The following is a 23,168-nucleotide window of genomic DNA, read 5'->3' as shown; positions in this document are numbered from 1 at the left end:
TATATATAGATGAAATTCTGCACTGGTAATAAAAAATTTAAAAAAAAGGATATTAAAAGATATAAAATCAAGTCTAAAAATAGTATAACAGAATAAATTTTAAATTAAAGATTAGCATGAAAAATAATTTAATAAAATTTAAATTACTTGGCAAATTTCTTTCATTTCTGAGAAGGCAGATAATAATTTTTGATAGACAGTTGCAAGATTTGCCTCTAATTCTTGGTTTTTAAGATATAAAAATGAAGGTATTTTTCCTCACCACTCCCTCCCCCCACACTCTCCCATAGATATATGGAGGCAAATTTAAAATATCCCCTTTAAATATTAAGGTAATAAAATTTTCTAATGGATAGGGTTGAAATAATAACTATAATTGAACGATATTTTGATAACACTCAATTTAAAAGTCATCAAATATTTTTTAGTTTAAAAATTTAATGTAATATTGAATTTTCGATAAAACGTGTAGAAATATTTTTTTAGAGCATATTACGGTTTTAACACGATAAAAATTCTTATTGAATAATGACAGATAAAAAGGATAATAAGCAATCAGGGTTAGAATTTTTTTTACCCATAGATTTATAAATTTTTATCTTATAAGGGATGATTTAGCAACTGCAATACTCAAACCAAAAGATAAACCAAATCGTTTACTTGTAGATGAAGCTATAAATGATGATAATTCTGTCGTTTCCTTATCACAAGTATTATCCAACTTTTCATATTTAAGCTAAATATAATATAGCGTAAAATGGATGAATTAGAACTATTTCGGGGAGATACAGTTTTATTAAAAGGAAAAAAAAGAAGGGATAGTGTTTGTGTAGTACTTTCAGATGACACTATACCAAATGAAAAAATTAGAATGAATAGAGTTGTTAGAAACAATTTAAGGGTAAGAATAGGCGATATTGTGAGTATACAACCTTGCCCTGATATACAATATGGTAAAAGAATTCATGTTTTGCCTATTGATGATACAGTTGAAGGATTAACTGGGTATAAAAATATCACCATTTATATTTATATGCTTGATAATTTCTAGAAATTTATTTGAGGTTTATCTCAAGCCATATTTTATGGAAGCCTACAGACCAGTAAGAAAAGGTGACATATTATTGGTAAGAGGTGGAATGAGGGCTGTAGAATTTAAAGTTGTAGAAACAGACCCATCACCTTATTGTATTGTAGCTCCAGACACGGTTATTCATTTTGAAGGTGAACCTGTTAAAAGAGCTGTAATTTTTTAAAAATCAAATATATTCTATAATTGTAATTAGGAAGAGGAGGAGTCATTAAATGAGGTAGGTTATGATGATATAGGTGGATGTAGAAAGCAGCTTGCACAAATTAAAGAAATGGTGGAATTGCCTTTGAGACACCCAGGCTTATTTAAAGCTATTGGTGTTAAAGTAAATATTTTAAAAATCAATATAATATAATTTGTCCATAGCCACCAAGAGGTATACTGTTATATGGGCCACCTGGAACAGGAAAAACTCTGATTGCAAGGGCAGTTGCAAATGAGACAGGAGCTTTTTTCTTTTTAATAAATGGTAATTATTTTAAAACAATAATTAATCCTCAACATATGATGCTTATAAAATAATAGTTTTTATTAATTTGATACTAATTTATTTAAAAAAAATATTATATAGGACCAGAGATTATGAGTAAATTGGCTGGTGAATCTGAGAGTAATCTCCGAAAAGCTTTTGAAGAAGCTGAAAAAAATGCACCAGCAATTATTTTTATAGATGAGTTAGATGCAATAGCTCCAAAAAGGGAAAAGGTTAATTTCATTTCATTATTTGCATAATAAATTTTTGCTACACATATTTATAATTTACTATCTTACACATGACATAATACATGCTAAATTTATGCATCACATGAAAAATTTATCTAATTTATATATTCTTTTTTTTATAATTATATTTTATAATATCATAAGACTCACGGTGAAGTTGAAAGAAGAATAGTTTCACAATTGCTCACATTGATGGATGGTCTTAAGCAAAGAGCTCATGTTATTGTAATGGCTGCCACCAATAGACCCAACAGTATAGATCCAGCCCTCAGAAGATTTGGTTAAGATTTTTTTTATCAATTTAATATCATATAGTCATAATCAGTGTAGTATCATCTTTCTGCCCAAATAAATATTACTTTAAAAATTTTTAGCTTAGCCACTGAAAACTCTTTTGCTTGAATTATTTTAAAATTATATTTTAATATTTTAATAAAATTAAACTATAAGAGTGTATGAAAATTATTTGTAAGGTCAAATTGATAACCTTAAATAGTTTTAAAAAATTAAATTGGATAATGGCTAACTTATATTATGATTATATATGCCAGGGGTGTCAAGCCTTTATAACCTCAGGGGGATCAAAATAATTATTTAAAAAATGGCCTATTTTTAACTAACATTTCAAAAATGATCTTCTTTTTTTTCAGTATAAAAAAAATTTAAAATTTTTCAGGTGGCTCGAGCACCTGTCATCCCCCCACAACAGTGACGGTTCTCTTATATACACAGATATAAAATTTATTATATCTTTTAGAATATATTTTTAATGTGATTCTTTGAAATTATATTCATTACTTTTAATTTTTACTTTTTATCAAGAGTTTTATATTTTATAAATAATTAAATTTTATAGGGAATATAAAAGTTTTTATATGTTAAAAATTAATCAGAAAATTTTTTTTGTTTCCAAATAAAACTATTTTTTAAACATGGCTATTATATTATTAAATATTGAATGAAAATTTATTTGTAAAATTTTGAACAAACATTAACTCATTTCTTTTTAAGAAGAAGATCTAATACAAAAATATTTCTTAACTATTATTGATATACATAATGTTTAATTTAATAAAAATATATTTATCACAAGACTGGCTATAAAAATAGAAATATTTTGGCTAATTTCAATTTGCTGATTGTATTTGTTAAAAAATTTTTATACAACGAAGTCTCTTATGGTTTATAATCATAATTATATTTATTATATATTTTATTATAACCGTCAAAATATTAAGTGTTTGTTAGTGTTTTAGACAAGGTAGAAATATTTAATTTAGGGGGTACTTCCTCTTAAGAAACTAACTATAGAATTTGATGTAATTTGTCTTTCAGCTTGTTGAGGTATTATTCTCCTTCCATTACTTTTATTACTGGGACACACAAAGTTCATTTATAGAGGTTGGGTGGGAAAGTAATGTTATCAATTTATTTTTGTGAGCCACAGGATTGGATTTCCTCATCATCCTTATGGCTTATTATGCAGAAGGAATGGATAAACTTTTTCTTAAATAGCACCTTGTGTTTAATACTCTTGTTTAGCAGATGATAAAAATAATATATTATATCTTTTTGATATTTTTAAATATACTTTTATTTGTATAGAAGATATATTTTTTTATTAAAGAGTATATATATTGTATCTAGATCCCCTTTTTAGGGTCCAACCCAACTGCTCTTTATTAGGTTACCTGTAAGGCCAGTAATATGATTGAGCTGACAATTAGAGCTTTCATTTTTTGTAGTCACTTTTTTTTACAAAGTTAGGGAAACCATTTCATTGTATGACATGGTGTCACATCTTAAAAGACACATATTTCTATCTGTAAGACATTGGTGATTGTGTATGATCGCTCTTGTAAAGTGTATGCCAAAGCCAGGATTTTCAACATTTTTTATAAACTTATAAATCCCCCAAATTATGGCTATTGCAAATTAAGCAGTTAGTTTTTTAAACTATCAGAGTGTAGGCCTTTATTATTCTGATTATTTGTTCCCAACATAAACGCCATTCTGTTCAAAATAAAATTGATCAGATAATATGACCTGACGTGTGTAGTGTTTTAAATTGACTAGATTTACTCAGATTACAGCTTATAGCCAACTCTTCCACCATCCCTCGAGGTTTAATCCGATTTTTTTCCATTTACCTCGAGCTACAGTTGAGACTCCATCCTCCTATTTTTTTCCTTTTCCTGAATTATAGTTAGGTTTTTTAGCTTATTTTAAAGGATAGGTTTAGGTTCAATAATAACAAAAAATACACTTGAGAACACATTTTTAGTCGATGCTATTGAGAAAAATAAATTCACGAAATTCTTTTTAAAGTTGTTAAAAAGGTTCGAAAATTTTAGAACTTCGTAAACTTTATAATTTTATTGAAAGCATATATTAAATTTATAAAATTTTCCAAAATTATGTTTGGACATGTTTTTATTTTTTTATATTTAAATTGGCTTAGTTATTTATTTTCATTAAAGTTTTGAAAGCTTGTGTATTTAATCATTTGATGTTTTGGACATAGCCTTAAAAAATGTATATAACATTATATTAATTATTTATAAATCATAGGGCGATTTGATCGTGAAGTTGACATCGGTATTCCAGATGCCACTGGGCGACTTGAGATTATGCGGATCCACACGAAAAACATGAAACTGGCACCTGATGTAGAATTGGAGACTGTGGCGGGTGAGACGCACGGACATGTGGGAGCCGATTTGGCAGCTCTTTGCAGTGAGGCCGCTTTTCAACAAATACGGGAGAAGATGGAATTGATTGATCTTGAGGAAGAACAGCTAGATGCAGAAGTCTTGAACAGTTTGGCCGTGACCCAGGCTAATTTTAGAGTAATATCTTACCAATTTTTTGGAAAAAGTGATTGCAAAAAAAGAATTTAAGTTAAATGATAAAATGACAAAGCCTATTTATATCTTTAATTGGTTATAACATATTATATAATATAATGAATGTGCAATCAATATTTTTTAAGGCTTATTTGATTGAATCCTAAGATCGATTCTTTTACAATTTATGAGAATTGTGTTAACCATTTTTAAAATGGCTCAAATCAAGCCGTTTAACAACACTACCTCTTATATAGATACTCCTGATTTGGCCTATTCAAAAACGAGGCGAATAGTAAAAGTTGCAATTGTTTGAAACAACTATTTCTATACTAATTGGTATCGTAAGCCAGCTCTAGCTGATTGTTGAAATATATTTTTTTTAATCCTTTGCAAAAAATAACTCATTTGTATGTTGAATTAGATCAATTTTTTCGAAAATATCTGCCCTGGTTCAATATAGCTCTTTAAGTTTGACCATATTTATCTTTCATATTATGATGAATTTTTTTTCAAAATAAATTAATAAAGTTTGCGTTAGCCAAGAGCAGCCCTAGCGCTCTGAGAGAAACCGTTGTTGAAATACCTAACGTCACGTGGGAAGATATTGGCGGACTGGACAACGTTAAACGCGAATTGCAGGAATTAGTCCAAGTAAATTTTGAAAAACAAAATTATAGTAAAAATGTATGTAAAATTAAGATTGTTCATGAAATATTTTATTAGTTTGTTTGAAATAATTGATAAAATCCAGAGATTGGAATTGCAAAACCAGTTAATATCCTCCTTTAAGAAAATCGGAACTTGACTCCACTATCCACACAAAAAAAATATGGTTCTGGAACCAGAACTATAAATCTTTTTAACCAACCAGAACCTAAAATTAAAAAAAACCAGGGGCCTATTTATAATAGGCCAACGTGAAAAATTAATTATTTTTTTTTAATTAAAAAAAAATTTGTAGTACCCAGTGGAGCACCCCGAAAAATTCCTCAAATTCGGCATGACACCTTCTCGGGGCGTCTTGTTTTACGGGCCGCCTGGTTGTGGTAAAACCCTCCTGGCCAAAGCTATTGCCAACGAATGCCAAGCCAATTTCATCAGCGTCAAAGGGCCAGAATTGCTCACCATGTGGTTTGGAGAATCCGAGGCTAATGTTAGGGACCTCTTTGATAAGGTAAATTTGTTTTTCAATATTGGAATATGTTTTGTAAAATGCTTATCATTCTATTTGTACTTGGATATTATCCTCTTTATTTAATTTTTAATTTAATTTTTAGCAATTACTATATAAGAAGCTAACCCCTTGTTGAGCTTTAAATATCAGAATAAAAAAAATATTAAACCAAACATTAATATAGCCATGCACACAAATTATTATTATAGTGAATGCTTAAATTATATATCCAAAATCTATTTGGAAAAGTGTTTGAGTGAATAATGTAATATTTTCTTGACTACCCTTATCTTAATGATCATCATTGTAATTTTTATTTTTGAAAAATTGTAAAAATAATATTCTAATACCACATTTAAAAGTAATACTCTTTTTATTTAAATTACGTTAGCAAATAATAAACATTTGGGAAGCAAATCATACCAATATATGATATTATTTTAGTGTAATTTTTTTTAGTGTTGTAAATCACCCATAGCTTAAAGCCAGGCTTTTAGCCTAAAATAACTGAGATAAATTTCTATGTTGAGCCTCTTCTTGAAGATCGAGATTAATCTTTTGTTATAATAACCTAAGTCTTTTTTGGAGTTCGTGAAAGTTAAGTGATTTGACAAACATTAATTATTTTTATTACCTTAAGAAAAATAAACCTTAAGCATCTAAATATTTAAATAGTGTATTTTTATTTATTAAGAAAAAACCATATGAAAGTGATGTATAATATTACGTTTTAAAAAAATAATAAAGGGTAGTTTTAACATTGAATAAAAACTGATTGCTGAACCACGAGTCAAAATCAATTTTTTAATTTATTTAACAATTCTTTTAATCTAAATAACTTTTTTTGTAGTGCCGATATTAAAATGACCTGTTTATAAATGTGTATAACTTAGAATTGGTGCTAGATTGGTAGCTAATTTTTTATGCATAAACATCTCGGAATATCGATATTAATATTAAAACTTGTTAGTTGTTATGAAACAAAATTATTATGAGGAGGCGTCAGAATCGGTCTATCAAGAATTTGTTCTGGATTGGATGGGCGAAAAATTGTTAAAAACCGATCCATAACATTGGCTCATTTCATTTACCGATGCTGACTTTTCTTTTAAATATTTTTGTTTGATAAATTATTTTTTAAAGTTTTATTAACATACCAAGATGTTTATGCATTTAAAAATTTGCTGCTTATCTTGTAGCAGCTATAACTAGTGTTGTTAAACGACTTAGCCCAATATTTTAGCCCAAGCCTGAAGATTTAGCTCATAGATGGAAGAAAGGTTTAGATATCTATTACGAAATCTCGAGGGCTGCATAACATTTCTGGCGAAAATTTTGGGTTAGCCGTTTTTAAAAATTGAGCCTTTTAACAACACTATTTATAACCATATCATTTTAATATTGGCACAGCCCTAATTAAGACTAATAAATAAACTGTTTCTCTAGTGGTAAACCTTGTGATTCGTTACATCAGTGGATAGTAAAGATTTTTTTTTATGTCGAATAAAATATTATATATTTTTATTTTTTAAAAAACTAGAAATCAAAGGTTTTTGTTTTTTTTAAAATAAATTCTATAGATTGAAATATTCATCAAAAAATTATTTTAAATAATCGTAAACAGTTTAAATTAAATATTTACGTATCTTAACATAAGGCTCGTTCAGCAGCCCCCTGTGTTCTATTTTTTGACGAACTAGATTCGATAGCAAAATCAAGAGGGGGCGGCGTAGGAGAGGGTGGTGCTGCTTCGGATCGTGTTATCAATCAAGTCCTTACTGAGATGGATGGTAAAACTTATATGATTATTTTTAAATATAATACAGAACATTTACAGTTCCAGGTTATCTGTGTAGTAACACACAAATAATGTTTAACTAAGTAGGGTATAATGTTTTCACTATGTTAATTTATATTGGTTCCCATTCAAAATCGCTAAAAATAATAATCTTTAAAAAAAATAAAAAATTTTATACCAAAATAGTAATTAATGACAACAAATAGTTATATCAAATACTTGATACAAATATATATCTAAGGGTGAGAATATAAATATTTTAATATATACAATTATTAATAATATTATTAGGCATACGTTTTACAAATTTAATTATAATATATAAGCATGCGTTTTACAAATTTATTAATGGTTTTAAATAGCATTAAAAAATTTTATGAATAGTTAAAATACTTAATATAGATATATATCTTAAGGGTTAAATTATAAAAAATTTTTGTATATAATTACAAATAATTTTATTAAGTATACATTTTACACCGATCCCGTTATATTTTATATTTAAAATAAATTTCCGATTTTATATGGCCGAACATTATAGTTGGATAATGATTTAGGAATGAAAATTCTTTACCATTAAAAAAATAATCAGATATATCTTTAGACTGTGTAATTCATCCTTTTATGACTTATTGATTTTAAGTCATTCGTTTATATTTGAACCTTATTTCCACACAATTCTAAGATTTCCAGAAATAAATTTTTTTTTTCAATAATATTTTTATCAAAATGTATATAATGCCAAAACAGCATTGAAGTATTCTCTATTTATATATTAATCTAACTTATTATTTATCACAATCTCAAAAATTAAAATAGGCATGAGTAGCAAGAAAAACGTTTTCATAATAGGCGCTACCAATAGGCCCGACATAATAGATCCCGCCATTTTAAGGCCTGGTAGATTGGACCAACTTATTTACATACCCCTACCGGATGAAGGTAGCAGACAAGCAATTCTCAAAGCCAATCTTCACAAAAGTCCTATTGATAAGGTTTCATCTAAAATTTAAAAAATTTGCTCAAAAAACTTTTAAAATAAGGAAATTCATAGTATTATTATATATATTTAAGATGAATGTATTTACAATATCATGTAGTAACAATTCAAAATCTGTGGTTATCTAGTTCTAAATATTTATCACTTACTATCACTTTAAAGTGTTTATGTTTATTTTTGCTTTTAGAGAATTTTTAGGTATGTCTAACATATATAAAATAATATTTCTATATCTAACAATTTAGGCAATCTAATATTTTTTATAAATTGACCATAAATATATTTTATCGAAAAAAAAATTAATTCTATTTATTTCACTACATTAGAACTAGATAACTGCAGATTTTTATTTGATATTGCATGATATTCTAAAAATATTTATCTTAAATATTTAAAGTAATATTTTTTAAACGCGTGATATTATTTCTAGGATGTCGACCTCATTTTTTTGGCTAAAATGACGCCCGGTTATAGTGGAGCTGATCTCACCGAAATTTGTCAACGAGCCTGCAAATTGGCCATCAGGGAATCCATCGAAGCCGACATTCAAAGGGCCAAGAGGCAAATCGACAATCCGGATAAGATGGCCATGGTTAGAAAGGATAACATTTGATTATAAAACCCTGATTTGGGTTATTGTAAGGCTACCGATATGATTTTACAATACAAGGAAAGTTTAGGTGGTTTTATATTAAATAAAATAACTAAATTTAGTGATTTTGCAAGGATTTTATTATACAAGTAATTTTTGGATTGAAGTTTTTAAAAAAAAAAATTTATGTCATTTGGATCTGGGCCAAAATATTTTTTAAGATCAAATTGATCAATGTACAAAGCAAGGCAGTGTAAAATCAAAAATTTTAAAAACACCGAAATAATATGATTATTTTTTTTAATCAGGAAGAAGACGAGGATCCAGTACCGGAAATACGACGTGACCACTTTGAAGAGGCCATGAGATGTTCTCGCCGTTCTGTCAGTGATAACGATATTCGCAAGTACGAGATGTTCGCTCAAACCCTACAACAGAGCCGGGGTTTTGGAACCAGTTTCAGGTTTTGTATTTTAATAAGTTAAATACCATTTTCCCATGCTTTTATACCTTGCTAATCGTCATCATCTTTACTATTGTTTGATCTTATTGTTGAAGGCTATTAGTAAGAAAACTAATCCATAACATTATGTGCCCTATAGTTAAGTCACAATAAAAAGAAAACATTTCATAATAGATGAATGAGTGATACAAATTATTTTACATTTTAAATATATTTCTCCCTTTATATAAAAATATATTTATGTAAATACTAATTAAAGAATAGGAGGTCCTCACAAATTTGTAACCATTTGATGTTGTTCTTTTCTTGGTAGAAAGATATGAGGGTATATTGAAAGATGAAAAATTGTTGATAGCTTGGGAATTTAATTTGAACACTTAATTGTAGAATTGTTTTGTTTAAGATAAATATAACAGAATATGGCTGATAGGGTTCTCCAAATATGGTGGTGATTAAATATAAAAAGTTCATTGAATATTAATTGGTGACATTTTGTAGGTGTATAAAAATGGAGTCATTGTGGAATAGTAGTTTAAATTTAGGATAGATATGTATGGGTGGAATTGTGGATTACTTTTTATGTTTCTTTGGATATTAGCATTCTAAAATAACTTTTAGGATTGAAATATTATATTATAATGATCTATTATCAATGTTGGAAGTCAGCAATAGAATGTTTAACGAGTTGATGATTTAGTTGTTACCTGGGGAAAAATACATATGTGTTAATGAAAATGAACCTAACAGTTGACATTGAATCTTAATCAATCTTTTATGAAATATTTAATATTTTCCTTATTTCTTGACTGGTCCTATTCAAAAACAAATGGAATAATAGCGACTGGGAATTAAATATTTATTAAAAGTTTTTTATAACATTTAATCATTTGTCATTCTAATTGATCACTTATCAATCTGACAATTACGATTATCTTAAATTTGCTGTCAAAAAATTGTCTTAAAAAGAAGAAACAACCTAAAAATTCGCTTATTAACTGATTATTATAGTAATTCTTTTCCGTTAAAATAGGGGTATGAATTCGAATAATTTGAATCGAATAAACCTCGATTGAATGCGAACATAATTTAAATCAAATTTAATTATTCAATACTAAATATTTAATCGCAGCTACCTGCGATACTGAAACACTTTTTAAAAAAAATTGTCTATGAAATAAAATTCTCTTCTCTGTCATTTATATACTATATAAATGACAGCAGAGTTGTTAAATTATTTAGATACCAAAATGTCGTGTCTATCTATCTAGATCCTATTTTTGGGGTATCTATCTGTTTTTAAATACTTTTCAAGATACATATTGATATACTTTTATTTAACGTTTTCTTATCTGTAAAATAAAAATATTTGAATGCAAAATTCATTTTATCTCATATGAGCATATAATTTAAATCAATATATATATTTAAAAAAATTGACTAATATAATTAAAAAAATATATTAAAATGTTGTTTACATATTTTGTGTTCACATAATAAGAGTTTCTGTTCGAGAACAACGCGAACTCTATATATAAGTATGATAAAAATTGTCTCTGGATCTAGATACATTTTAGGCTATGTATTTGTAACTAGATCCATTTAAAAACTATCTTTTAACAACTTGGCTATATACACTTTTCTTATTTTAAAAAAAAATATGTGGCGTTTCTGGCATAGGCATATCTAGGATTTTCTTGTAATAGGGGAAAAAACACTCTTAGGCGGGTTAGATTATTGGAGGTCTTTAGGTCCAATTATTGTAGGCCTTTGGCTTTATTATATTTTTATTAAAATAATTTTGGGATTTCACTTATTTTTCCTAAAAAAATTTAGTTTTTATTTTAAAAAGTTGTTAACTTTGTTTTCTTTATAGTGATAAGCTTGTATATATGGGGGGGGCATAATTTTAAGGTTATTTCCGGACTCCATTTTATAAAAAAAAATTCCAATTTTTTATTTTTTATGTAAATTTATTTGTTATCGTCTGTTCTAATGGATAAATTGTAGATTCCCCAATAGCAATAATTCGAATAACTCCGATAATATCGGCTTGGGACCTACTGGGAATAGCGTTAGTAGGAATCCTGCCAATCCCACATCTAATCACCATCCTAATACAGAAGAAGGGGACGATGATTTGTACAGTTAAAACGCCTTTTTTTAAGAAGCTGTTTGTAACGGAATATTTCATTTTGTTCTTTTTTTACATTTTAGATAATTTTACTTTAATGTATTAAATATTTTTTTCTCCACTTATTTTATATTAAAATATACAATATATGCATTCTCATAACAACCATAATCTAAAACCAATAATTTCCTTAAAACATTTTTTTATCTCGCACTATATTCGGCATATTTAAACAAATTAATAATGAATTCCGTTATTTTTGGTATAATATATTACATTTTAAACTCAATGATATTTGTAAATTTGTTGTCTAAAAAATCTGATTGTGGTTATATTTGCATTATACAATTTTTACTTCATGAATTAATTTTATCAAAACGCTTAATATAATAATATTACAAACCGATATTTTCCTATTAAAATTTATGATACAAGTTTTATACTCGAACATATTTGAAAATAAAGTGATTATCTATCATTGGGTGAATAGAGTATTAAAAAAAATGCATAAGGATAATGCTATTTTCCTCCAATAATTTTAATAACCTATTACACTTACCTAGATGAAATCAATCTTGATTATTTGAAAAATATATTTGATTTTAAGAATCGATCATATAATTTGTTCTATTGGGAATCAATTGATATAGTTTGTTTATGTTGATGTTTGAAATTTAATGTTTAGGAAACACGTTAAGACAGTTTACTTCTAGATTTGTTATATATTCTAAATATAGTAAATTTAAATGTGGCCCTTTTGTTATTATTTTGAAATTCTTAATCACGTGATTAGCTTATATTCCTCTCAGAGACCTGTAGAGGTACCATTTGCACGACCCGGCCCATGTTTTATATTTCAAGACCCGGCCCTGCTTTTTTTTAAAAAAAAATTAAGGCCCGGCCCGAATTTTAAATATATAATATTTATTTTTATAGCTAATATTGACGATTTCAAATATTTGATTTTACAATATAAGGCCCAGCCCAAGTATATTTTTAAAAATTAAAATACGGCCCGGCCCTTAATCCGGGCTTAGGACCGGGCCTGCAGGTATCTGATTTCTCTATTTAGTAGATAATCATTTACATCAAGCTGGATATAAAAAAATTTTTATACATGAGAAACCCTCTACACTTTAGAAGGTCAGGCCATACTTGTATACATAATAGTCTGAGGACTATTTAAGCATCTGTAAGCTGATTATAAAAGGATTGGCCAAAATATGTGTACGCCTATGAACTGCTAATTTTTTTATATGGGGGGGCTGATTTTAAATGACTAAATTTTTATGGTTGAATTAAGTAAATAGGTCGTTTGATTAAAATTTTCAACGCGACTTCTATTCTATCAACATGTGGAGAAAATTTGTTGTGTATATAGAATGTAAAGAGATAATTAATGGAATTTCATTTTAGATAATCAGATTTATTTTTGCATAAATTTTATCGATTTTTTGGTATTATTTAATCTTATGAACTTTATCGTTTTGTATAAGCGCAATGTTTTGTATTTACTGTATCCTTTCCCAATAGAGTAGTGGCATTTATGATGTGGACTAAGAATTGAATATGTCTTTTTTCCAATATGACTTGTAAGAGGAGAAATTTTCCATAATTTGACATTAAAGATAATTCTTAAATAAAAAAAATGTAATTTTATTATTCTGAGACAGTTGTTTTTGAAGGATTGTAATTTTTTGTTAAATTCCATATGTCTCCACTGTATTGTAAAATTGGGATGATGTTGGAATAATAAACTCGCAATCTTGTAAATAGAGAAATTCAATTTTGTTGTTAACCTTTGAATCATTTATAATTTATATGTGAAAACGAACATAAATTATATTAAGCTCATAAGTTTATTGCAAAATTATCTAAAAATCACTGAGTATTTTATTCACATGTTGGAATACATTTCCAACAAAATTATATTTTTTTAAATTTATATAGGTGCTCAAAAAATATGAGATTAACGCTAACATAGTTATTACTCAATAACTTGTTTATTTAATAATTATCAAAAGTAGACATTTTTTTAAGGGCCATATAATCGTTTTAGTTGTTTTGTTATATCGTCATTTTAGTGCTATATCGTCGTTTTAGTTACTATATTGTCCTTTTAGTTTATATTATGTATCAGTATCAATTCTTTATACATCGTTAGTGTCTCATTTGCTCGTTAATAACCGCTTGTTATTAGTTCGATCATGGTAGTGGATATCATTTAGTCCCTTGTTTTGCTCGGTTTGATATCGTATTTAGCATGTTTGCAAATCACGATTATTATCGACATCAGTGTCTGATATTATATTATTTATCATTTAGTGTTGTTATGTAGCAACGTCGTCTTGAAATCTTGGATTCGAATAAATAATAATTTTTGGGAATGAATAGGAATTTTTTAAATTTTATCAATAATAATAATTTATTCGAGGCAGAATTATTTTAATGGGATTAATGCCCCAAGATTGCATAAAATAAGATCTAAACGGAAACAAGTCCAAAATAATATACGTAGCTCTCCTAAAATTAGCCTGTTTTCGTGAATATCATTTTAAGCTAATAAGAATTCCACCTCCCTACACACTCCCCACCCCTTGCATTCCGAAAAAATGTAGCATCATTTAAAAGAAAAATTAAGAAAAGTTAATACCTTTATAAAATAACGAATACCATTCAAAGCATTGTTATAAAAAAAATGAATTATAATCCAAAATTCAATAATTTTATGAAAATAGAACAAATTCAAATCTAAATATACTTGTTGCTAAACGGTTCGTTTTGACTCAATATTTCATCCAAAAATATATTACGCAAGCCTGAGGATTTTACTCAGAGAAGGAACAATGGTCTAGACATATATTATTAAAATCTCGAGGCTTAGGTAATAGAATATTTAAATTGAATTGGACAGAAGCCCCAAAAATCTAAAAATCTGATAAATTTTTAATATATATATATAAAATAACCAATCAAAAAATATTTATCCAATTGATCGAGGTGACAAGAAAATCTATTTCCTCATTAGGATATCCATGGGGATTTGGAATCTCTGAATTTTATCACATTTAATTGAACTGGAAACAAAAGATGCAGAGGAGATAGTTCATACCTTACTGGGTCTTCTTAAATTCGCCAGGTTTTCCGAAAACTTTTTGGAAAAAAATTGGATTCCTTTAGTGATGGTACCTGTGTCATGACTAAAATAAATCTGGTGTAGTAACGTGCCTTTTTCATTATAAGCAACGATTATATCCTGGCTCACATTATTTAAAACAAATTTTTTTAAAACTTATTTCAATAGATTTCCTAAAAGTTTTGATTATCATGTCATATTTTTATAATTTTATCCGCTATTATAAGTGAAATTAATTCTTAGATTTTTTTTGACTCATGAAATGATCAAGTTTTTGCTAACATCCGTTTAGAAAGATTTTCAAGCTGTGGTTTTCTTATTTTTAAGCTATGTTCCTATTTTTCGAATTTCGTTATTTATTGTGTTTTTTTTGCTGTATTTATAAAATTGTTTGAAATGGAAATTGAAAATATGAGCGCACTTAACGAAATGACCAATGCAGAGTAGTGTTGTTAAACGGCTCGATTTAGCCCATTTTAAATTAAGATATTGGCCCAAAATAATATTATGCAAGATACCCAACTTTTTCTGTCATCTATGAACAAAATATCCTGGCTTGCATAATATTTTTTTGGTTAAGATATTGGGTTAGCGGAGATTTTTATTTTTATTTTGAAGATCCACTTAAAATGGTGATTAATTGATATAATTTTATTTTTTAATCGGTCTGGCCAGGCCCGAGTTTTGTATCAAAAAAAATTTTTAAAACAGCCGTATTTTGGACCGGATCTGAATTTCTCTGTCAATCATGTACATACTTGATCATTTAAGACTAAAGAAAAATTTGAATCACTTGACAAAATGCCCCGGACATAAGTACCCCGGTCAAAATGGACATTGAACAAATTTACACACAGACAAAAAGACATCGTATAAAATGTTGTTAAATGGTTCGATTTTTAACAAAGACTAATACAATATTGTGGCCAAAAAATATTACGCGAGCCTGGAGATTTAGCTCATAGAAGTCCAGAAAAGTTTGTAGATTTATTAACGAAATCTCGATGCCTTGACTAATATTATTTTGGCCAAAATCTTAATTTAAAATCGACAAAATCGAACCGTTCGACAACAATGCATCGGGCAAAAATACCCTAACTTTTAAAAAATTAATTTAAATGCTTAAAAAAGAGTGAATTATTCAAATTATCCTTTTTTTAATTAAAGTATTTAAATTTTTTCCAGTGTCATTTTGTCCGGGGTACTTTACTCCGGATATCTTTATCCAGGATATTTATGTCAGTGATTCTAAATAATTTGATATCACGATGTAAAAATATCAAATACCTTAGCATTTTATTCAGAAAATATTTTTATTTTCTAATATAATCATTTTAAAAAAAAAACCTTATAATAAATAAATTTTTGGGATAATATGTACATTTATCTTTCACTCCCTAAATTCATTCTTCTTTCATTTCAAGAAATAAAGAGCGCAATAATTTATATAAGAATATGCACGAAAAATCATAAAATAATAATTACGAAATCTTTAATCTTTTTTTTTAAAAGACATAATATTTTTACAATTTGAAAAAATTTTCTACACTTTAATTGTGGTATTAGTAATATTTTAGGACAAAATAAGGAACAGCTGACTATTTGGAATCTTAAAACATCTGGACAAATAAAATCACTGGCAAATTTATTTATTTTTTTTATAAATTTGTGTTTTTTAAAAATGGACTTAAATGGGCATAATTAGTTCGAAAAAAAATAATTTTTTAAAATGTCTTTTTATGATTAGGATCATAAATCTCTTATCGTGATTTTGGCACGGTTTGCCGAAGTTATTTTTTATCCCAAAATCCAAAATTCTTATGTTAAACAGCTCGATAACCCAATAATTTACGCGGTTTTTCCAAAACAAACCACGTTTACAGGTTTAAAAAATATATTTTCCAAGATGTATTTTACATCAATAGATAGATAAAATTTCACTCGTTCTATCCGTAAAATTTAATCGAAATATTTACGAGGTTAAGAATTTCAAAATTCGAATCTTAAGGGTTAAATCAAACACAATTTCGATCGCAAAATATAATTTTTACTACTTTTTTTCACAACATTTTTTGCCGCAATTATTTTTTTAAAAATGGGTTTCGGAAAGGTTCGCACAAGGATATAAATACAACGGTTAATTTGTTGGATTATTTTTATATATAAATTTTTTTTTCTTCATAAATAATTTAATTTTTTAATCATTTTGAAATTGATTTTATATTTAGAATTTTAAACATTAGAATTCCTATCAGCAATATTTATTCAGCGAAGGACTCCCAAAATTCTGAGAATATTACCAAAAAAATTAAGCAAAATAATTTACAGATGACGACCGATACCATGAATACAACTGCACCCATTGGCCAAATGACAGAAGTTGACTCTGGAATGTCTAACAACGTTGCGTTGGCCAGAAAAAAAGGTCGTTCATCTAACGCTAATAAAGTAGTGATCAAGAAGGCGGGGCCTAGATCGAAGACCCTTACAACAATCAAAGCTAAACCATCACCCGTTTCTATGCCCAATGCACCTTCTTCCGGAGTTAAGAAAGTAACCACGAAAACCTCGTCCAACAATTCAAATCACCCCACTTATGGCGAGATGATCTGCGCGGCCATTACCAATGTGAAGGGCAGGACGGGTACCTCTAGACAAGCCATAGCCAAATACATCAAGGCCAATTATATGGTAGGGGACGATACCAAGTACATCAACAAACACATCAAAACATCCCTTAGGAAAATTACTATCGAAGGGAAAATCAAACAGGTATTATTTTTTTTTATAAATTAATTTACTTCTACGTAAAATATTTACTTATATTCACAGTTTAAGGGTACAGGCGCTTCTGGGTCTTTCAAAATGGGCGATAATGCTAAGACTTCCGAAAAGAAAGTTAAGACGACAGCAGCCAAATCTTCCAGCACTAAAAGGATCAAAAAGCCTAAGTTGCCCGGAACTCCGAAAAAGCCTGTAGCTAAAACTGCCGTAAAATCGGCAATGATTGTCACACCCATGAAAACAGGGATAGATTCCACCAAAAAGAAAATGACGAATACTGGTAAATTATAAAGATGAAATAAATTGTATTTTTTTAAAAAAAAAATATCTAAGTTTATTTATTTTATATAAATTTAAATTAATATTTATTTAATCGGCAGCTGTCACAAAGAAAATTACAACTAAAGCAACCAAACCAGTTCAAGTCAAAAAAATTGTCATGAAAGGACATGCTACCAAGAAAACCCTCAAAATCAACAAATAAACCATGAACATGTTATTTATACATATTGTAGATAATTATTTATTTATAAACTAGATTGTATATTATATATTAGAAATAATTAATAAAAAAAAATAATATGGCATATCATTTTCCAAGAATTTTTAAGTCATCTTTAAAAATGGTTTCTATCTGATCTACCTTTTTTCCATGTGAAAAATAATTTTGTAAGAAATGAGAAATTTTACCTAATGATGGACCTACCTATGAATAATAAGGTTAAATTTTGAAAATGGTTTTTAGGACAGTTAGGTAATGGCCAATTCAACTCAATCATCAGGCGTTTGCTGGACAAAATCTGTTAACATTAGGGCGTTTTAATCTATACTATTTTCTTTCATAATAGACCACCAAAGCAAATGATTCATTTTCGCTGTAATGGAATATCAGAAATATGTGCCAAAATTGATTTTGTTTTTCTGCCCGACATTTTATAAATATATTTTTGATTAATATAGTATTGGGTGAGGTTAACTACCTAACACCCATAGCTTCATTTATAATTTCCGGAATCGATTCTATATGATTAATAACCTTGTTGTGAATGTATATTGTAAGAGGATTAGTTTAATGTCTATTAAGATTATAATATCCAAAATTTTTATGAAAATTAACAACTATCGCTATTTTTCCACTTTTTATGCTTAAAAAAATTAAATTTTTTAAGATGTATTTTACATCAGATTAATTTTCTATTCATATAATTAGAAAATATTTAAGAGGTTTTAATATCAGATTCTTTAAGAATAATAAAGGAATTATTTCGAGATTTGATTCGTTGAATATTTCGAAAATTAAATTCTTTAAAAATATTTCAAAAAATGGATTATTGAAATTTAAAAAAAGGATTTGAAGATTGTGGAAATTAAATTAAAAATTTCTGCATGGAACATGCATAACGTTAAGTTTTTCTAAATATTAGTGTTGTTAAGGCTAACCCAATATTTTAGCCAAAAATATTACACTAGCCTGGAGATTTTGCTCATAGATGGAAGAAAGGTTTGGACATCTATTAACAAAATTCCGAGGCATTTTTTTAGCTAAAATACTAGGTTAGGCATCTTTAAAAATTGATGCGAAATGAATATTTACAAAATCATTTAAAAATAATTTGTAATTATACCAAAAGTCCGATCTATATTTTCCTTATTCGAATCGAATAACAAATAACTCATTTTAAGTATGTTACAAAATATGAATTATTTCTAATGCTGCAAAGCGCCAATAAAATCATCATTCCTACCGGCGTTACTTTTTTTTGAGGAAATGTAACACCATTTTTTACTTGTTTCCAGAGTTGTTAAAAGATACTTTTTAAATGGATCTAGATACAGATACATCGTCTAAAATATAATCTAGATACAGATATTTTAATCAAAAATCTATCTAGATACAGATACCACATTTTTATATCTAGATACAGGATCTAGATACTTGTATCTAGATCCTTTAACAACTCTGCTTGTTTCAAAAGGCGTGGAGTAACACGTTTCTTTTTTTATAAACATTACTCGTAAATTAAAATATTTTCCTAAAATGGGAAAAATATATTAAATTTTTAAAATAATTTAAGCCGAGTTTTTAATACAACAGATAACCTCCAAAGACCAAAGTTTATCCTTTTTATTTTATTCATTACATTTTTATAGTTGAATTATTAGACAGTAAAGATTTTCAATCTAATTGCAAAATCTCCAGCATAATATTTTGGTTCTTATCTTAATCGGGCCATTTTTAAAAATCGACCCGAATCGGCTTTTTGACAAGATTACTCAACAACCTAAACCTTTTTTAATAAGTGTTTTTTAAAATATATTTATATTATAACGGTATTAAACATTTAAAAATTAAAAACTTGTGATAAGCCTTTAATATACTATATTCAATTACTAAAATAACTGATAAGAGCTTTTCACGTTGTGCAAATAAATTTTAGAATACATGGTTTCATAACTGTGCATGAGTCGGTTTCTTATTTAATATGTAAAATAAAAATATTTACGTTTCTTAAATTAAATCAATTTTTTTTAATATTATTATTATAATTATCCAATAAATTCTAAATTTAAAAAAATATCAATTAATCAAAATAAAAAAGATTACGACACCTGGGATTCCCAGGCGGTCACCCATCCAAGTACTAACCAGGCTCAACGTTGCTTAACTTCGGTGTTCGAAAGGGAACCGGTGCTTTCAACGTGATATGGTCGTAATCGAAATATAAATGTCATAATTGCTTATTTATATAAAACATATGGCTATATTATTAATATTTTTACCAAATCCTAATTTCTATAAAAATAAAAATCATTTATAGTGTTATTAATAAAATATTTAATAAATAAAGATACTCTATTTGATAATATAAAAAAACAAATTCTGAAATTAAACAAATAAAGAAGAAATATATATAAAACGAGAAAGAAATGATAAGCAAGAATAAGTTTAGAGAAAAAAAGCTGTTTTCTCAGGGGGCTCAACTAAAAAATATAAAAATATTTTATGGGAGGGGGGGGGAGGAGTAACTCGGTGAAATTTTTAATATTATTATTTTATATTTAAATATTTTTTTTTATATTAGTTGACATGAAAATTGTAGAAAGTGTTGTATTGATTGCTGCGTTTAAAGTTAAAACAGAGCTTTATAAATTCATATCATTACCCGAACCGACACGGCACCATTTAAATATTAATATAGGCAGTAAAAAATTAATAAATTAATTCTAATCTCCATTAGTGGTGTTCTTAAAAAAGCCGATTTCTCCTAAATCCCTAAGATCTACCTTATCTTGGAGATATTATAGTAAGAGGGTCAAACATTTATGCGAATATTAGCCGAAATCTTGGGGCCTATTGAAAAAAATTTGTAAATAATTATAATGTCAGTTTTTTAAAAATTGGTTAAATCAAAATTTTCAATATATTATTACAGGGATCCCAACCGAAACGAATATCGGTTCGGTTCAGGTTCGGATAAAAATAACAGTTCAGGGTTAAGGTTCGGTTCGTAATAAATAAAAATATTGGTTCGGTTCGAGTCTCTAAAAAGCGGATTGAACACTTTTGTATTCAAACCCACATTCGAATTATGTATAGGGAGGAATATTTTTATTTATTTCATAATTAAAATAAAAAACATACATAAAACCTTCTTTTTTATTAATTGCACATTATAAAATAATATTTAATTTATAAATATAACAAATAAATATCAATGATTAATTTTAATATGAACAATTTACTTAAATTTTTTTTATTAAGCTGCACTTAATATATTTTCAATCGCTCAAATTACATTTTAAAGGAGATAATATAAATTTAATTGTTGAAAAACATCTTTCCACACTAACATGGGTAGCCGGCACTGCCAGTATGATATCAGATTTGATATGTCATTTATAATACTATATGTAAACAATTTATATATTGGATTTAATTTTTCTCTAGGCATTATAATTTAAAGCTTAAAATATTTTAAAAATGTTGTAAAATGGTAATATACTAAAGTTTATAAAAATTATGACTGACACTTATCAATCAAATGTTATTGATAATAATCTTTAAAACAGTTTGAATTTAATTAAAATTTTTGAAATATTCTAGTAATAACTTACATATTATTTTATAAGCATGAAATTATGAGACTTGAACCGGTTCAGAGGCATTTTAGCGTTCGGTTCAGGTTCAGCTAGATATTTTTTAGCGGTTTAGGTTCGATAAAAAATACCGGTTTTAAACCGTTTAAAGGTTCGATTCAGGTTTGGTTTGGATCCCTGCATTATTACCCCCCTTTAGATTATTTTTTTGTCAATTCTATTCATCAAACAACCCTTACATATATAAGAATATTTTTTAATAGATTAATCTGTATTCATTAGCTCTTGCACAAATAGAAAAGTAAAATATATACAGGAATATACCTATGAATTTGACACCAAATACCGGGGAAATTGCAACGTTTGATTCGGGTAATTTTTTTATTAATTAATTCTTATAATTTATATATATTTCAAATGCGTAAAAAATTATTTTTATACAAATTTTTTCCAGCACAGATTTATTTTATAGTGATTCATAAATGTTATATTATAGTTTTAAAGCCGCCCCATTTTAGCTGAAAACTAAAGTCCAGCATCGATATTATATGCCGGTTGATATATTAAAAAATAACAGGTTTTGGTGCATAAATATATATCTAGAATTTACATTTGATAAATTTAAAGATTAATGTAAGTATTTTTAGTCACTGGTCCTAATAAATTTGAAAATTTTTAATTCAATAATAACTTCAAATTAAATTAAAAAAATTTTTTTAATACTATTTTAAAAATCCCCCACCCGTCCCCCAAACTAAATTCCTAAATACGTGTCTGGATACAAAATACAACTTAAGCATACTCATCACCATATTTAATATATAATATTTTAAAAACTTGGTTTGTCCTATATAATCACTTTTATTCCTGTTAATTTCAGAAACTATCGACGGCTGGTGCAAGTTTCGAAAATCGATACGCCGCCGAAGCGTGCCGATTTTTAGCCTTGCTAAAAAAATTATTAAAATATATACTACACTGCACTACAGATGTCTTGGTATATTTTTAGATTTTTATTTAAAATTCATTATATATTCAAAATCCTTTTGTGATTTTTTAATTTATTATGTATAAAAACATATTTAAATTTTCCTGAAATATTAATGATCTCCTCAAATTCAATGTCAACCGAGAGGAAGTAATTTCACTAATTGTGCTAGTTGTTGAAACACAAAGAATTATTTTTAGCTATCGTAAAAGATTAGGAAATTCGATCCTCTTTTCACTCGAGAAATTTGGAACATTTATATTTTGTGAATAGCGTTTTATGAAAAGAATATGGCAGTCTTGTTTTAAATCACTTAAAGTGGAATCAAAATTTGTACTT

The 23,168-nt window shown here is 27.3% G+C and overlaps 1 protein-coding gene and 1 non-coding gene across 2 annotated transcripts; one reads left to right on the top strand and one right to left on the bottom strand.

The window, feature by feature from the left end:
* The first annotated feature begins 442 nt into the window (after window positions 1–442).
* LOC135929045 (transitional endoplasmic reticulum ATPase) lies at window positions 443–12,068 on the top strand. Its single transcript, XM_065465536.1, has 16 exons — window positions 443–560; window positions 608–710; window positions 752–1,005; window positions 1,052–1,244; window positions 1,287–1,418; window positions 1,460–1,562; window positions 1,665–1,798; window positions 1,961–2,096; window positions 4,388–4,665; window positions 5,194–5,316; window positions 5,627–5,839; window positions 7,497–7,629; window positions 8,457–8,632; window positions 9,068–9,229; window positions 9,538–9,692; window positions 11,700–12,068. Exons 1-16 carry the CDS (start codon window positions 529–531, stop codon window positions 11,839–11,841), a joined length of 2,469 nt encoding a protein of 822 aa, XP_065321608.1. The 5' UTR covers window positions 443–528; the 3' UTR covers window positions 11,842–12,068.
* Window positions 12,069–20,341: 8,273 nt separating this feature from the next.
* LOC135929210 (5S ribosomal RNA) lies at window positions 20,342–20,460 on the bottom strand. Its single transcript, XR_010572521.1, has one exon. It is a non-coding gene; the product is annotated as a 5S ribosomal RNA (ribosomal RNA).
* Between the last annotated feature and the right edge of the window lie 2,708 nt (window positions 20,461–23,168).

The sequence above is a fragment of the Gordionus sp. m RMFG-2023 genome, chromosome 4, assembly GCF_954871325.1.
Source record: "Gordionus sp. m RMFG-2023 chromosome 4, tfGorSpeb1-WG-v2, whole genome shotgun sequence".
Lineage (NCBI taxonomy): Eukaryota > Metazoa > Nematomorpha > Gordioida > Chordodea > Parachordodidae > Gordionus > Gordionus sp. m RMFG-2023.
This window is presented reverse-complemented; position numbering and strand designations above follow the sequence as displayed.